General features: G+C 39.8%; 2 protein-coding genes across 2 annotated transcripts; both read left to right on the top strand.

Annotated features, from left to right (window-relative positions):
* Positions 1 to 403: 403 nt before the first annotated feature.
* Positions 404 to 11,919, top strand: sncb (synuclein, beta). Its single transcript, XM_083915346.1, has 6 exons — positions 404 to 535; positions 1,570 to 1,704; positions 5,214 to 5,243; positions 5,458 to 5,543; positions 9,592 to 9,678; positions 11,227 to 11,919. Exons 2-6 carry the CDS (start codon positions 1,584 to 1,586, stop codon positions 11,254 to 11,256), a joined length of 354 nt encoding a protein of 117 aa, XP_083771472.1. The 5' UTR covers positions 404 to 535; positions 1,570 to 1,583; the 3' UTR covers positions 11,257 to 11,919.
* Positions 11,920 to 12,416: 497 nt separating this feature from the next.
* On the top strand, positions 12,417 to 13,270 carry adirf (adipogenesis regulatory factor; the record flags this gene model as incomplete). Its single annotated transcript, XM_083915433.1, has 3 exons — positions 12,417 to 12,495; positions 12,725 to 12,787; positions 13,167 to 13,270. 3 exons carry the CDS (start codon positions 12,417 to 12,419, stop codon positions 13,268 to 13,270), a joined length of 246 nt encoding a protein of 81 aa, XP_083771559.1.
* Positions 13,271 to 14,719: the final 1,449 nt, after the last annotated feature.

The raw sequence follows: 14,719 nt of genomic DNA on the forward strand, positions 1-14,719 counted from the left end.
CATGTTTCTTTCTGAAAAACAAAGTAAAAAAGTAGTGCACTGTGGTGTGGCAGAAAAGTTACATCCCAAACGGTGTCCATGAGAAACCATTAGTCATATAGTCTAAATAAAAGTTTGTTCAGGAATGATTTCATTTACTGGATGTTGACAAGTGTGAGATAATAATTGCAACTACCAATATTCAGTATTACTAATGGACACCGGGTCTAACTGTGCAGTGGAAAGGGGATAAGATGCGGTAGCGTGGCTGTTAACAGTTATTTCCCTCGCTGTGCCAGACAGTTGACATCTATCTGGGGGTGATCAATAGTGGAGGGAACCAGTGATGGTGAAGAGAGAGGGGGTAGTGGAAGAGGAGGGGCGGGGGCGTGATAGGCTCAGCCGCGCTGTGAAGGGGGCCGTCCCTGTTGGAGGAGATCATCCCGAGGAAGGCCCACCTAGACATCATTTGAAAATATCTGCCATTTAGACGATAGTGTGACTCGACTGTGTGACAGAATCGCAAGGGGAAAAGTCGACGGCTATTTGTAAATAGGTAAGGACTCATTTTTGTTTCTTGCATTCCTTTATTCGTGTTATTTTATAAGCATATAGAGGTCACCACCACTTGAGCTCCATGCATGTGATACTCGTCATTGGAAGGCACTGGTTTGCACCGTGCATAAAAAAACATTAAAGCTCTAAACCTGCATTTAATATATTAATGATCCTGTTGCAGTATCAGATTGCTATGGATTTGTGCCTGGACGATAATGAAATGGCAAAGACATTCAGTCAGACACGGATGCAAAAGTGAGAAACGGTCGACATCGTGAAATTATATATGCATGTGATAACTAAAGGCTTGACCTGCAGCACCCCAGGATGTCACTCTAAAGGTTTGGTGTGGAGGACATCCTTCGAGCTGTCTGTCTGCAGCCTCGGTCTGTTTTAATGAAATGTTTCCCTGTGGAAATGTGGTCGGACAAACACAGATCACAGCCACATCATTCTACGTTAAAACCGTGATGCGTGATGTGATAGTGTAGATCGTGCTTCCCTTCCCCCAGCAATGTGTGGCTCCTTGCAATCCATGCCTACAGCTGGTCTAATAAAATGTGCAGTTCCTTTAGAAAAGGGCCTGCTCTTTTTTTCCCAGGCGCAGCCCTGCCATCCCGCTGCCGCCGAGAGTAGCATTACAGACGAGCAATAATTAATGAGCGCCTCCACAATTAACCATTCCATTGAAATATTTTTGCCTTTGAATATTTAATGCTTTGACGAAGATGTGAAAAGGGGGTTGAATGCATGAGTGAACAGAGGTTTTTTTTTTTTTTTTTCTTTACTACAGCCTGCAGCTGTCAGCATCCGCCACGCGAGGCGGTGCTGCCTTCTTCTACTATAACGTATGCTCATATTATAGAAAGATATCCGTAGAGGTTTGTGGAAATATATAGGAATATCATATTAGAGCTGATTTTTAATATGAGCTATTAAATGCCACTCCTGCACATGGATGAGGTGAAAATCACATTGTGTTCACAGTGACAGTGAGGGTGACTGACAGGTGTATGGTCCATCTCTCCACAGTTAACTCGGCCAAGATGGATGTGTTTATGAAGGGGTTGTCTAAAGCGAAAGAGGGGATGGCTGTGGCTGCAGAGAAGACCAAGGAAGGAGTTGCAGTTGCGGCTGAGAAGACTAAAGAAGGAGTTATGTTTGTAGGTAAGGTGATCACAAATGTGTTTGCAGGTTATTTTATTTTTTATACATATATATAAATCATACACAGGCCCAGTGACACTAATGACCCTCCTATATGCTGAGCAGAGAACACAGAGAATGTTTTATCATTTTGCTCCAGCAATCCCCATATGTCTAGCAACTGAACTGCTTACAGCAACATTAAATCAATTGGATGAGCCTTTACATTCTGATCCTTACACTTTATGTTTATTTTTGCACTGAAGTTATTCAAAACTGAGACTAATTATCATTTGTCAAGTATTTCATTCACACAGGATTATACAAAAATAGGCCTCACCATGTGGTAATTTCATATAGACTTCTATTGTCTTGTTGGATTGCCAAAAAACATGCTGTATTGTTATATATGTGGTTAAAGTATGAAATGACTTATATCAGGATTGATTACTTTGTTCATATTGCCCAGCCCTATCCTGTCCTGAAACAAATGGTTACATCATTCAATATCTTCCTTAATCGGTACAATAAACAGCAGAATCCTACATCCCTCAAACATGTAAGCTACCAGCAGGCTGCATGTATGACTTGAACAGCAACAATGCAGCTCTTGTCATGTCTCGTTGCATCGGACGGCATCAGATTGTAAAACAGTCTCAGCTCGCACCTTCTGGAGACAAACAGACTAAAGGCCTCTGCTTCTGTCCATTGATGTAATGGATACCATCGCAGATATCTACACAGATTAGCTTTGCTTGATTTTAAAGTGTAGTTGTGGCCTTGGATTCTCACGCCAATCTGTTTAACTTGCTTTAAATAATTATTCAAATAAACACATGAACTGCAGGTGAATGGACATAAACTGACAAAACCATTGTCCCGATCTCTTTGATCATCTTGTGCTGAAAATAAAACATAAAAAAATGTTCCAGCTTCATGCTTCACTTGTAAAAGCAGTGCTATGCATAATTTAATTATCTGTGTTGCTGGGCAATAATTCAGGGTTATTCTTTAATGGTGTCAAATCATTCTGATATAATGAAATTTTAATGTCATGGTAGCCAATGCTAACCAGCTCTATTGTCTAAATAATTAACCGCAAGCTCAATAAATTAAAATGGTACCTCATTTGAGTGGCGTATTTTGTTTTCAATATGCCTAGGCCTTCAACTAATGATTATTTTCAATGGCAATTAATCAGAATATTATTTTCTTGATTATTTGTTTAATCCTTTGGTAAGTCATTAGACTGATGCTTTGTCCAACCAACAGTCAACACCAAAAACGTCCTGTTTAAGATAAAGAAAAACAGAAAATATTCATGATTATGAGGCTGGAAGTAGATAATGTTTGGCAGTTGTTTGACTTGAAATTCACTACATGAATGATGTAATGAGCATCATTTGTTTTATTATATTTAATGTGATTTCATATATATATTTCAATAACTGTATCCTGACACAACCCATGTTATTTGTGATGAATAATTTCTTGCATATTTGCCAGCTCTGCTTGTTGGTTACAGTTGGTCTGTCAGGAGTGAATGGAGGCCAGATGACTCAGGGCGTTGAACCTGCCAGCCATTACAGATATGAATTTCAGTCAGTTTTTGAGCTCTTGTCAGAGACTCCACTTTCCCAGTGACACCCTGCTGGTACAGTCACCAAGCTCGTACCATTGATTTGGTAAAAGTGTGTTTTGGGTGCATTCAAGGAACGTTCGGTATTCTAGGATAAGTTGTCAGATGTGTCTGTGTTTAGATGGTATCCAATTACCCGACATATTTAGCACGGTGTCCCTGTCACTAATCACCAGAACCAAACATGTCAATCTGCAGTCAAAACACGTGCAGGCTGATTTTCATCTTCCCCATGTCTTTTCCTGCCTTTTGTCTGTACTACACAGAAAAGGAATTGAAGCATTTCTGTGACATGTCTGTGCTTCTGCGTGCTGCTTGATGAGCAGAACGGTGCCCTAGAAAGCTGCGTATGATTTGCTCGAAGGCCCCTCTTGGAGGAGGGGTGAGAGTGATCCGATAGGCCTGTGGCCCACCTTTTGACAGCTGCTGCAGACCGCCCACCCAGCTGAGCTGAACAGTCAGCATGAGTAAGGCAAGAAGGGGTGGAGGAAACCCTGCTGTACTCTGCTGTACTAGATGCCGATTAATGTCACGACAGCCTCATTCATAGATCCCTATATGGCAATCAGTACACGGAAACTCCCTTCTACAGTTTAATTTTCATAATCATCTCTATGTTAACTAAATACTAACATTTGCTTAAGCATAGTTACAGCCTAAAGCTGAATTAGAAAATAACAACACTCTGTTTTATTATAGCATTACTGTGATGTTAATGTATACTATCAATGTTTAGCTGGCAATAATTTCATCTATATAAGGGAAAATGTACATATAGCTAGCATCCATTCATGTTACTGTAGATGTAGTGCGGTAGCTGCACTTCACCAGAGCAGATGCTTGTCTAGATGTAACTGAATGTATGTTTTGCTTTAAGACTCGCCTTTTGTAGTGACGGTTGTCTCCCTTCAGTTGGCTTCTAAAGGCCCTCAGGGACCAATAAGGCATGTGATTGGTGCGCAGTAGAAAGGATGACAAGGTCTTGAGTGATCAGGACCAGTGGGCACACAATAGATTGCCCAGATAGCTTGATGTAGTGCAGTGTAAATGGAATAGATCTGCCAAGAGAATTGATGGGTGATTTTGGTTTAGGTCAGCCTCAAACTTAAATTGCTCCTCGTCATGGTTATAGGGGCCCAGATGATCGCGGTTGTGCTATTACCGCGCTATTGTGTGTGTAAAGTGTGCTGAAATTGTACAAAAAGTACTGATATACACAGATTTTTAGATTGAAATCCACAAATTAAATTAAAAGCACTTTATGTTCGAAGAAGCATTAAAATAGTATCATAGCCTTTTTCTTTATGCATAATCAGACCGGGTTACTGTATACTGTGAGTTTTGTGAAGAAATGCAGTAATCACACACGGCTTTAATGATACTTTAAATTTGAAATGGTAATAAAAACCATCAGGAATTTTACCGTGGTTTATCATTAAACAGGTAACCAATTCATCCCTACCCTTAAAATACAAGTACCCAGAAACCCAGGTGCTGCAGCCATTATTGTTCTCTATTACCTCTGGAACTGGCAAAAAACTATGATTAAAAAACTAAATTGATCCTGCATCTTATATGAATACTGATTACATGGTAGTGACTGTTCAACGTTCATGAATTATGTTAGTTACATTTCACAGTTCATGTGAGCAGCAATGAACAAGATGCTACAGTGCTGTATCTTTGAATTAAGACTGATTTTTGTCATGTTGGGCAACAAAAGCAAGTTGTTCAGGAACGTTGCATTTTAACCAAGAGGCAACCGTCGCTTTTATCAAAATCACAATATGGACTAGTGAAATATCCAAATCAAAGGGGAGCAAAATATTTTTTAAAGGCAAAAAATGTGTCATAATACCATTAAAACCAATTTTTCTCTTTGATAATTCAGGTAGCAAGGCCAAAGACAGCGTGGGCTCAGGTGAGTTTTCTGTTTCTTCGTCAAACCTAAACATCACCACTGTAGCTGTAACAAACTCCTAACTAGGAAATGTAACATGCATTAAGGTTATGGGGAAGTGTTTGTGCATTAATCAGTTGGGAAACAAAAGAGCGCAGGCATCATGTGCATGCTTTCAATCTGTCTGCTGAATCTGTTGAGATAATGTTATACGTGTGTGTGCATCTGCCTGCAGTGGCCGAGAAGACCACTGGAGCCATGGGGAACATCGTCGCTGCCACTGGCCTGGTTAAAAAGGACGAGTTCCCTGCTGACATGAATGTATGTACGCCATTACAGTCGCCCTCAGCTCCCTGCTCACACACACACAGTGCAGTGTAACATACTGTTCTAGTTTAGTGCTCACAGACACTGATATATTTAAAAGATGTATATGATGTATGTCTGTGGTCAGTATTGCATTTGATTGATGTTAGTTTTCAGTTAATATATAAATGTTTATTTAGTTTGTTTAGTCTAGAAATTGTTTTTCAAAAATGGTGAAATATTATTATTATTATACACGTTTATAAACGACACCCATTTCCTCCAGTCGGCGACCAGTATAGGATACCCACATATTATCAATATGGCAACCAGTATAGTGAATTTTTTGAGCTGGTATGGAAATATACCTTTTCTATGTGGATTGTGCACTGGTTTGACTCTGTCATATCTGTCCGTCTGCCTTCCAATACATTTGTATTTGTTTGTTAACATTAATTATACATTATAAATACAATGTACATTGACAACCAATTCTAGAAATGACCACTTAGAAAATAAAGAGTAAAATAAATGAACTAAATGAACATCATGTTCAGTATCAGTGAATTGCTGAGCATTTAAATACAGAATACATAAAAAATAAGCATCGTTTTCACATTTCCATCGATAAGTGGTTGACCAATATGTTTTTTTTTAACGGCTGATGCTGATATTTAGAGAGCATCGCGGCCGATGGCTGATGTATAATGCCACTATCATATCACTATGCTGTTGTTTTTCAAATACTGCAATTTAATATAATAATGAAAAATAAGACACAAAATTGCTGAACTTAAATGAACTCTATTTAACACTGTTATTGTCTCTGTTTAGTTGTAGGCTATAATTTGCAGCATCATTTTGAAAACCTGGCAAAGATCAAACGTCGTTCCATTGTCATGTGGACGGCCCCTAAAATCTTTGCAGTTTCGCTTGTTGACCGTCCCACATTCGTCCTAAATGACAAATCTGATCATTGTTTTACTCGTCTGGAGTAGAAGTGGTGGGCTGCAGACGCCCATACGGTTGTTTTTCATGCCCTTCAGGCTAGTTTAGCTGGTTGAAGGCTACCATAACGCTGATGTCTGCATGTAAAATGCCAAAATTGACACAAGGAGGAGTGCTAACTTTGTTCTACAGCAGCCTCACTCACAAGGCTGGCTGCAGACATTTTTTGTTATTCAGCCTAGTAATCAATTAAACTGTCTATCACCAATGCTGATGCTGACAGATACCGTTACTATTGGGCCGACCAGTACATCGGTCCGGCTCTGATCCCCCTGAAGACGATGGATCCATTTGATGCAGTTTCCTTTTATTATTATCTTAACTACATATAAATATTGAATAAGCAAAAACTGCTTTTAGAAGTTTTTTCTTGATAAAACTTGCTTACCGCTTTCATTGTTTTTACATTTTGTGTTGATCAGCTGTTCAGTCAGTTGAGCAATTGTTTCATTAATAGTTTTAATATTTTCAACCCTCTCAGAGGAAAGGATTGGCTGATGCGCTGCACAATATTGCTTAAAGAAGCCTCTGTTCCAGATACAAGCCTCACTCACAGTTGGCAACTTGCTGTAAGTTGTGTTCATTAAAGTGTGGACAGGATTGTGGTTGTAACAGAGCCAGATTATACAGCAGGGATAAACATGAGCTGATGAATTTGTTGCGTCAGTTACACAAATTCACTACACGAGTTACTGGTCTGCATTTTTTTTATTCCTCTGCTGTCAGCACAGACAGTCACACAGACTGTCTGTGAATTACTCCTACCAAAAGAAACATGATCATGGTTTTTGTTTTTTCTTGTGCTTGTATGTTTTCAAGTTAAAACTCTCCATAGCATGATTCTGCTTTCCTCAACATTCACACTCTAAGTAGTCGCAATAGGAAAACATGCTGTTGCGCTGAGGCTTTGTTTTACATGTGTTTCATCGGAGGAAGCCTGAGGATGAATTATTGTTCCCCACAGTCTTATGTGCACACAGAGCTGCCTTCAGACCATAATATAGCTTCAGTTCAGGTGCTTTAAATAACCCCTAAATAATCTCTCTGTGGGACTATCAGCTTCCTTTTTCCAATATTGTACCCTTTGCCCCTGAAGGCCTCTGCTAAGGTCACTGCTTCCTGTCTCCTCTCAGATCAGTTTATACACACTGTAATCTGAGGGCAGAAGGGGAACAGAACATGGAAGTGTATCCACATTGTCAAGCTTGGAAACTTGAGTGATGCACATTATATTCATTGGTTTTAACTTGTTAAATGGCCTGGTCGCGCGCTGTCAGTATGTTGACATTTTGTCTCTCACTGTCAGACGAGAAACAGGGAGGTCCTCTTGCTGTCCGAAGCCCTCATTCCTCAGAGTTGGACCCTCTCCACTGACTCGCTAATCTAGTAAATCTGAAAGCCTGCTCTAATAGGCTTCTCGAAGCCACTATCTGAGTGAGAAAACTACTCATTTCAACACCCTGACAACAGATTGTTAAACTGTTGACATTCCCATCACATGTGCGCTACCTTTTTGTTCAATTCTAACTTGTGCTGGTCTGTACAAACACTGTTTATCTTTGTCCTCCAGATATTTTGAAGACAAAACTCACCAGTACTGTACACTTTAAAATCACACTTCCATTCATACAATAAAATGCGTCACTTAGAATAATCTTTTTACGAGTTACTTGTGCTAAATGGTCTTAACGTAAGACTTCTCTTGTGCGTGAGTCTCAACTGAATTTAAATGTGACCAAACTTATCTATGTTTTAATCACATTAACAGCCTTTTTCATGTTCACTTTTTCTCCGGCACTGATCCGTCTGATTAGGTGTGTATTTATGGTGGTTTCCCATTGTTCAGCATTTAAGGCCATACTAATAGGATTATAGTCTTGAGTCTGTTCTTCGCTGACCTAATTGACTTGATTGGTGCTGGGTTTAAAAATAAATGTGGTGACCCACTAGCTTTGTTTTAAGGGCTCATAGTAGCAGGTGCAGCAATGGTGGAGGGCTGTCTGCTTCAGAAAGGAGAGGCTCACAGTGTCGGGATATCAGTCAATATCAGTGTCACTTTAAATATTAAAAGATAAGAATGGCGGAGTTCTAGTTTTTTCTAATCGTCAATGAAACCCATAAAAACAACGATTAATTGTTCCTACTACTTTTAAGTAGGTCATCTTACTGCTCTGTGCCTCCCCTGTTCAAAATGATTAAAAATCAGTCATTGAGCCACAACGTTATGTTCCGTTTATATGAACACAGGTCAATTTATTTTAAATCAACCCACATTGTCCTGCTGCTGCGAATACTCTCTGAATCACCAAATGTGCATTCGTCCGCTTTGGAAATTAGTCCCCAATTTCCTCCTGCTTGAGTAATGTCCGCTCAAAATACAGTGTCCAGCCATTTAGGAAGTTATTTCTAATTTTTTTATAAAAAAGAAAATGAATTTAATTTATTATTAAAGATTTATGTATTCAGTTAAAACCACCACACTCTGAGCGTTAAGAGAAATACTGAGACAGAGGCATTGATCGCTTTGATCTGTAGCCCCAGTTTTGCCAACACTTTATTATATATATATATTCTTTATTATGTATATTTATAAACATTATTCAGAAGGTATTTCCAGAAACCTTCTCTAACCATCAAGACTAATCTGATCCCTGCACAATAAAAAAGATTTTTAATCTGTTTCCCCAGTCTCTATTTCCCTGTTTCCTAAAATAAACAAAGATGGTAGCTGGAAATTCAGACAAACCTAATTTGTACAATGTGAACCAATTATTTGATATTGTCATACAAAATAAAGCTTTCATATTTTGATTGTGTTGTGCAAACTGATCAAGGACAACATGGTTACACTACCTGGATTAGAAACTACCACACCAACTAAAGTTTTAATTGTGCAACAGACAAAATATTAATAGTTCATGTTTGTTTTTCTTCAGAAAACGGGATGGTGAGCTCTGTGACTCGGATGTAATGATTATGTACTATAAATATGTATCTTTGATTCTGTTGCTGTTCTGTCTTCTTCGTCTCTGTGTTCCTCTCTCTGTGTGTGCAGCCTGAGGAGTACGGGCAGGAGGCCATGGAGGGCCAGGGAGAGGGAATGCTGGAGCCAGAAGGGGAGACATATGATGAGACCCAGCAGGTAATCAGCCTGCACGACGCAGAGCGCATGCATGTCGTTGCCCTACAATACAGTATCTGATGTCTCATTGTTCAGATTGAACTAAATGTTTGTGCTGTAAACACACCTTATTGTATGTTTTGTGAAAATCTTTTATAAAAAATCACTTTAAGGCCGTGGGCAGCAGTCGCAGTTACAGTAGATGTATGCTCATCCGTATTCACCAGCCCTGCATGGACACACATTTTAGCTGTATTGCATTTCAATTGCACTCCCCACTTGCCCTCCACTTCTCTCCCACATAAACACTACAGCTCATGCTCATGAGGTAATTCTTCTTTCCTCTGTAAATGAAAACAGAGGGCTAAATAAGCCAATTGCGACATAGGGAGTACAGTGAATATAGCACCACCTACCTACAATGTGTGTGTGTGCGTGTGCGTGTGCGCGTGTGCGTGTGCGTGTGTGTGTGTGCGTGTGTGTGTGTGTGTTTGGGAAGGATCTGACACAGATGGTTATTTTTGGAATTTGGCTGTGCAGAACCTATTTTACCGATTTTAAATAGAAAATGAAAATAATACACGATGCACATACTGTTGAAAAGGTAACTTCAATAATATATATGTATATATATATATATATATATAACGATTTAAAACATACTGCAGCAGTTGGGTTTTAAAAGTATTATGTTCTCAGAAAATATTCAATTATTCATAACCAGCTTCAGTTAGAGGAAGATTTAATAGGAGATGATCATTTTATTCATTTAGTTGGATTTTCTTTTCATCTCCGCTCGCAGCCTCTGTTATTGATTGATATTGATATGATTTTTGCCTTCATCAGTTAAACGAATAAAACTGAGGAATTTCCTGAGATGCAAATTAAAAGTGAATTTCTCAGAGACGGTAGCTTGTGTCATCCATGTCCTCCTCCATCTCCTCCTTCTCTCCTCCGCATCGCTTTCCCTTCCCCCATCCTTTACTACACCAGCAATGTGTGAGCTCTGTCTGAATGGGTGTGGTGATGATGCTCTATGCCTGCGTGCATTGTGGGTAATGTCAGGGTCTCCCTGCATTGCTGTGAATATGGAGTCTTAGTGCTGCAGAGGGAACCAAGCCCTCTTTGGGAGGATTTGGAGATATAAATCCATCCATACTGGTTTTGTGAACACATCAGATGACCTAAGCCTTTTGCACATTCCTGGAGGCTGTGTTGGTTTTTTTATGATTATGTGCATGGAGGAGGCAATGAAGGGTTACAGGGATGCTGGAAGTGTGCTCACGACACGTCCTTGAAGCTGGTGTAGGCTTGTGCTGCCCTCTGCAGGCCGAAACAGCAGAGGCACTTAAAGCTGTGATGGAGTGACATCATTAGCTCCAGCAGAGCGCGATCATGTGTTACCATAAGCCCTCTGTTATTGTTATCCTCTGTCATGTACGTTTAAACCGATTGAAGTTGAATTTCATGTGATTAAGTCTTCCTTAAAATCTCATGCTGAATTTAACCAGGAGCTTCTCTGTGCTGTACATTTGACCTGCCTCTTAAAACCGATTCTTGTTTTCCCAGGAGAGCCAGGACTACGAGCCAGAAGCGTAAAAGCACCAGTCCGAGCCACCAACCAACCAGCAGCACAATAATATTTCTAATAATAAAAAGGACAAATGCTGAAACTATTACAATTATACCCCCGTTGCAAAAAACAACAAAAAAGACAAGCATTCCCACTGAAAAATGTTCTTCCTTCAAGACAAATCTTTTATTATTATATATTGTAAATGTCATGTTATTAATGTAATGTGTTGAGTGTAGGTATTTATTGAGGTGTAGGATTTGTCCTCTCTTTGTCTCATTTCCTTGACTCCCTCCCAATGAAATGAGACCAGAGCCGGGGCTTGTGACTTTGTACTTGTGTGTATGTGTATTTAGAAATGTGCAATAGATGTTCATCATCTTCCAATGACACATTGGGAGTGGAAAAAATAAATATGTCCGGTTGCAAGCAGATATGAAAACAATAATATCCTCCTAAGTGTCGACAATGCCTGTTTGTGGGTTCTTTCTTTTTTCTTTTTGCATTTCTTTGGGAATTTCTTTGAACTTTTTTGAAGTGAAGAGTTTTTTACATTGTATCTTTATAGTTGCTTGTGAAATCATTCCAGTAAATCTGTTAGAAATTGACAGAGTATACATGTTTGTGTGTGTGCGTGTGTTTGTGTGTACTGAAGATTTTAACAAGTCAAAGTCAATATATTATGTCTTGAAATCATAATGGTTGTCATATCAATATGTGCTTTAAATTGCAGGACTTGTCAATATCAAGGTTTATGTGTTAAGCCAGACATACATTCCTCTGTAAATAAAAAGTAAAAAAGAAACCATTTGTTCATGTTTTTCGATAATGTTTAAATTTACTTTGGGCATTGAACACTCATTACATTTTAAACCTCTGCCTGGTGGTCTAAACGAGGATATATTATGCATTGTCCTCATGTTTCCCTTTTTTGCTCACTCTTGTCTGGGGGTTTGATTACAGGATGTGTAAAATCTGCTGAGCGGGCTCTGTCCCCTGGCAGAACGCTGCCATAGTTGGGATGCCAGTCTGATCAGGCTTCTTTGGGTGGGTTTTGTTTGGGTTAATCCGGCTGGAACGTGCCGGCTCGGTGCTGTCTGGCTCAAACAGAGGGTATTAAACAGCCTCCCCTGCCACAGTTAGCTCAGACGGATGTAGGGACGCTGCAGGGACAAAGACAGGAGACATGGCCTCGTTCAAGAAGTCTTTTGAGAGCCTGAAAGGCACGAGCCACTCGGCAGCGAAGGGAGTCACAGACACTGCAGGTACAACGCTACAGCTGTAAGATGACACAGAGCAAATGTAAGGTCTGGTAGACAGAGAAAATACTTTCCTTTAACATAGTTTGGTTGAAAAAGAGCAACTTGATAGGTAAAATATAATAATTGTTATTTTAAATTGTTGTCTATGAGTTGAAGTCAAAGCAAAAGCGGTAACTGCAGTAGTTTCTTCCTCGTGAGGTCAGTCACTGTAAGTCCCTGTCATGTCTTCCAGTGCAGGCAGCTCAAGAAGCCGTGCAGCAGGTGGCAGACTCCTCCAAAGAAACAGCCAACACAGGTAAAGTGCACACTCTATCTTCAAAGCTTCATTTGAATATATTGCAGCTGTTACAGTGCAGTGAAAAGCTTTGCTCTCAGATTAAATGTTTAATGGTTGATGTAAAATAAGCTCCTAAAATGACCTCTTATTTGGCACTGTAATATATATTAAAAAAAAATAGAAAATCTGTTGAAATGGGTTTTTAGAAACTGAATTCTCAGAATGTTCCAGGAATAGAATGATAAACTAAATTATTAAATGTATGCTCACACATATAAGTTAGCAAACGTTTGATCGTCTTGATCAAACTCTGCACGACTTTCTTCAGCCTAAGAGTGATGATTTGTTGTTTAACTATCTGAATATTTCTCCTCTGCTTCACTCTGACTCTCTGAAGCTGCTCAGGAAGCTGGCAGACAGACTCAGGCAGCCATAGGGAAAGCTGTGGACAAGGCCACGGACACCATCAAGGAGTTTGGACAGAAACTGGAGACCAAATGATCCTTAAAGAACAATTCTAACTGAAACGCTCCAACTTGTCTTATCATCCATTGGAGACAAGTAATTATGTTGGGATGGAAGTATGTTGGCATCAGAAAACCTGAAAAAAGATATATAAAGTACATAAATGGATGTATAAATGATATATCTCCACACAGCTCACATTCCAAAGGAAATCTTTAATTGCCTTTTTATTTCTTATTCTCCTCTCACCTTTTTCCATTTGTCTTTCTTGCTTTATTATAGGTTTCATTTATGTGGCTATTTTGGGAAATAAAAAACAGATACCAACTTGTTTGTCAGGTTTTTAAGAATGTGCTATCCTGCCACATACAGTAGAGATAACACTGTTAGTAGCTGCAGAGGCGCTCTGTTCGTGCTGCATCCTGTTTCTGCTCTCCAACGAGTCGCCGCAGTCATTATTATCAACACATTGCTGAGAAGATGGCCTTTGGCAGGTTGATGGCTCATGATGAGAATATGATCGGGGCTGTCTACCACGGCCCTCAGCAGCACACTTCCTTTTGCATCTCACTACGCGGTTGCTAGGCAACAGCACTCTGGCGGCCAATGATTGGTGGATGCCTTTGAATTAATGGTGAGACTACGTCTGTCAGTACATAGTGTTCTGGTCGAGCTGCAGCCCTCTGTTACAGTAAATTACAATAAAAAACACGAAAAAACATCCTCGGCCCCACACAATCACTCAAGGCTCCGGAGAAATATGTGTCGCAAAACGAAGATGTTGGAGGGACGAACGAGTATGAAAGACATGGTGGTTTACAAGTGTGGGTTTGTGTTATGTGTGGGAGGCACAGCTCTTCTCCCTCCAGGCTCCTTGGGCCGATATCCCCCGCTGTCTTTCATGTGCTTTCAGTGTTCAGTAGAGCACTCACTTTTACTAATATTTCACAGATTCCCTGCACAAGACCAGAGATTACATGTCTTTGCTGGTCCTCTAATAAGCGTGTGATGATCTGCCTCCACAAAACACAATTTGATTTGGAGGTTGTTACTTTCTGTTCTTTTTTTTACTACATTATTACACTTAGTGGTCAAAAAACAATTGTCTTCACAGACACCAGCTTGCTGTCTAAAAGTAGTGATCAAGAGAAATCACTCTTCTGCATACTTCACCCTCCCTCCAGAAGCCCTCACACGGCTCATCTGAAGTAACATGAAAGCTTTTATCTGCAATTCTTGCTTCCTCTTAAAAAAGAAAAAAAAAGCTCCCCAAAGCCAGTTCACTAATTCACAGGTTTATCTATCTGAATATAGTTTGCCATGTTGTTGCTATGAGAACCTGGAGTTAATTACTATGTTTTACTAATGATTAGAGAGCTGAACAGAGATTTTGACATTACATTACCACTCACTGCCAGAACCCGACCGTGGTTTCCAGGGAAACTGGAAAATGTGAAGCTTTTCAATAGACACAGCCTCAGCATA

This window comes from Echiichthys vipera, assembly GCF_963691815.1.
Source record: "Echiichthys vipera genome assembly, chromosome: 6".
Lineage (NCBI taxonomy): Eukaryota > Metazoa > Chordata > Actinopteri > Perciformes > Trachinidae > Echiichthys > Echiichthys vipera.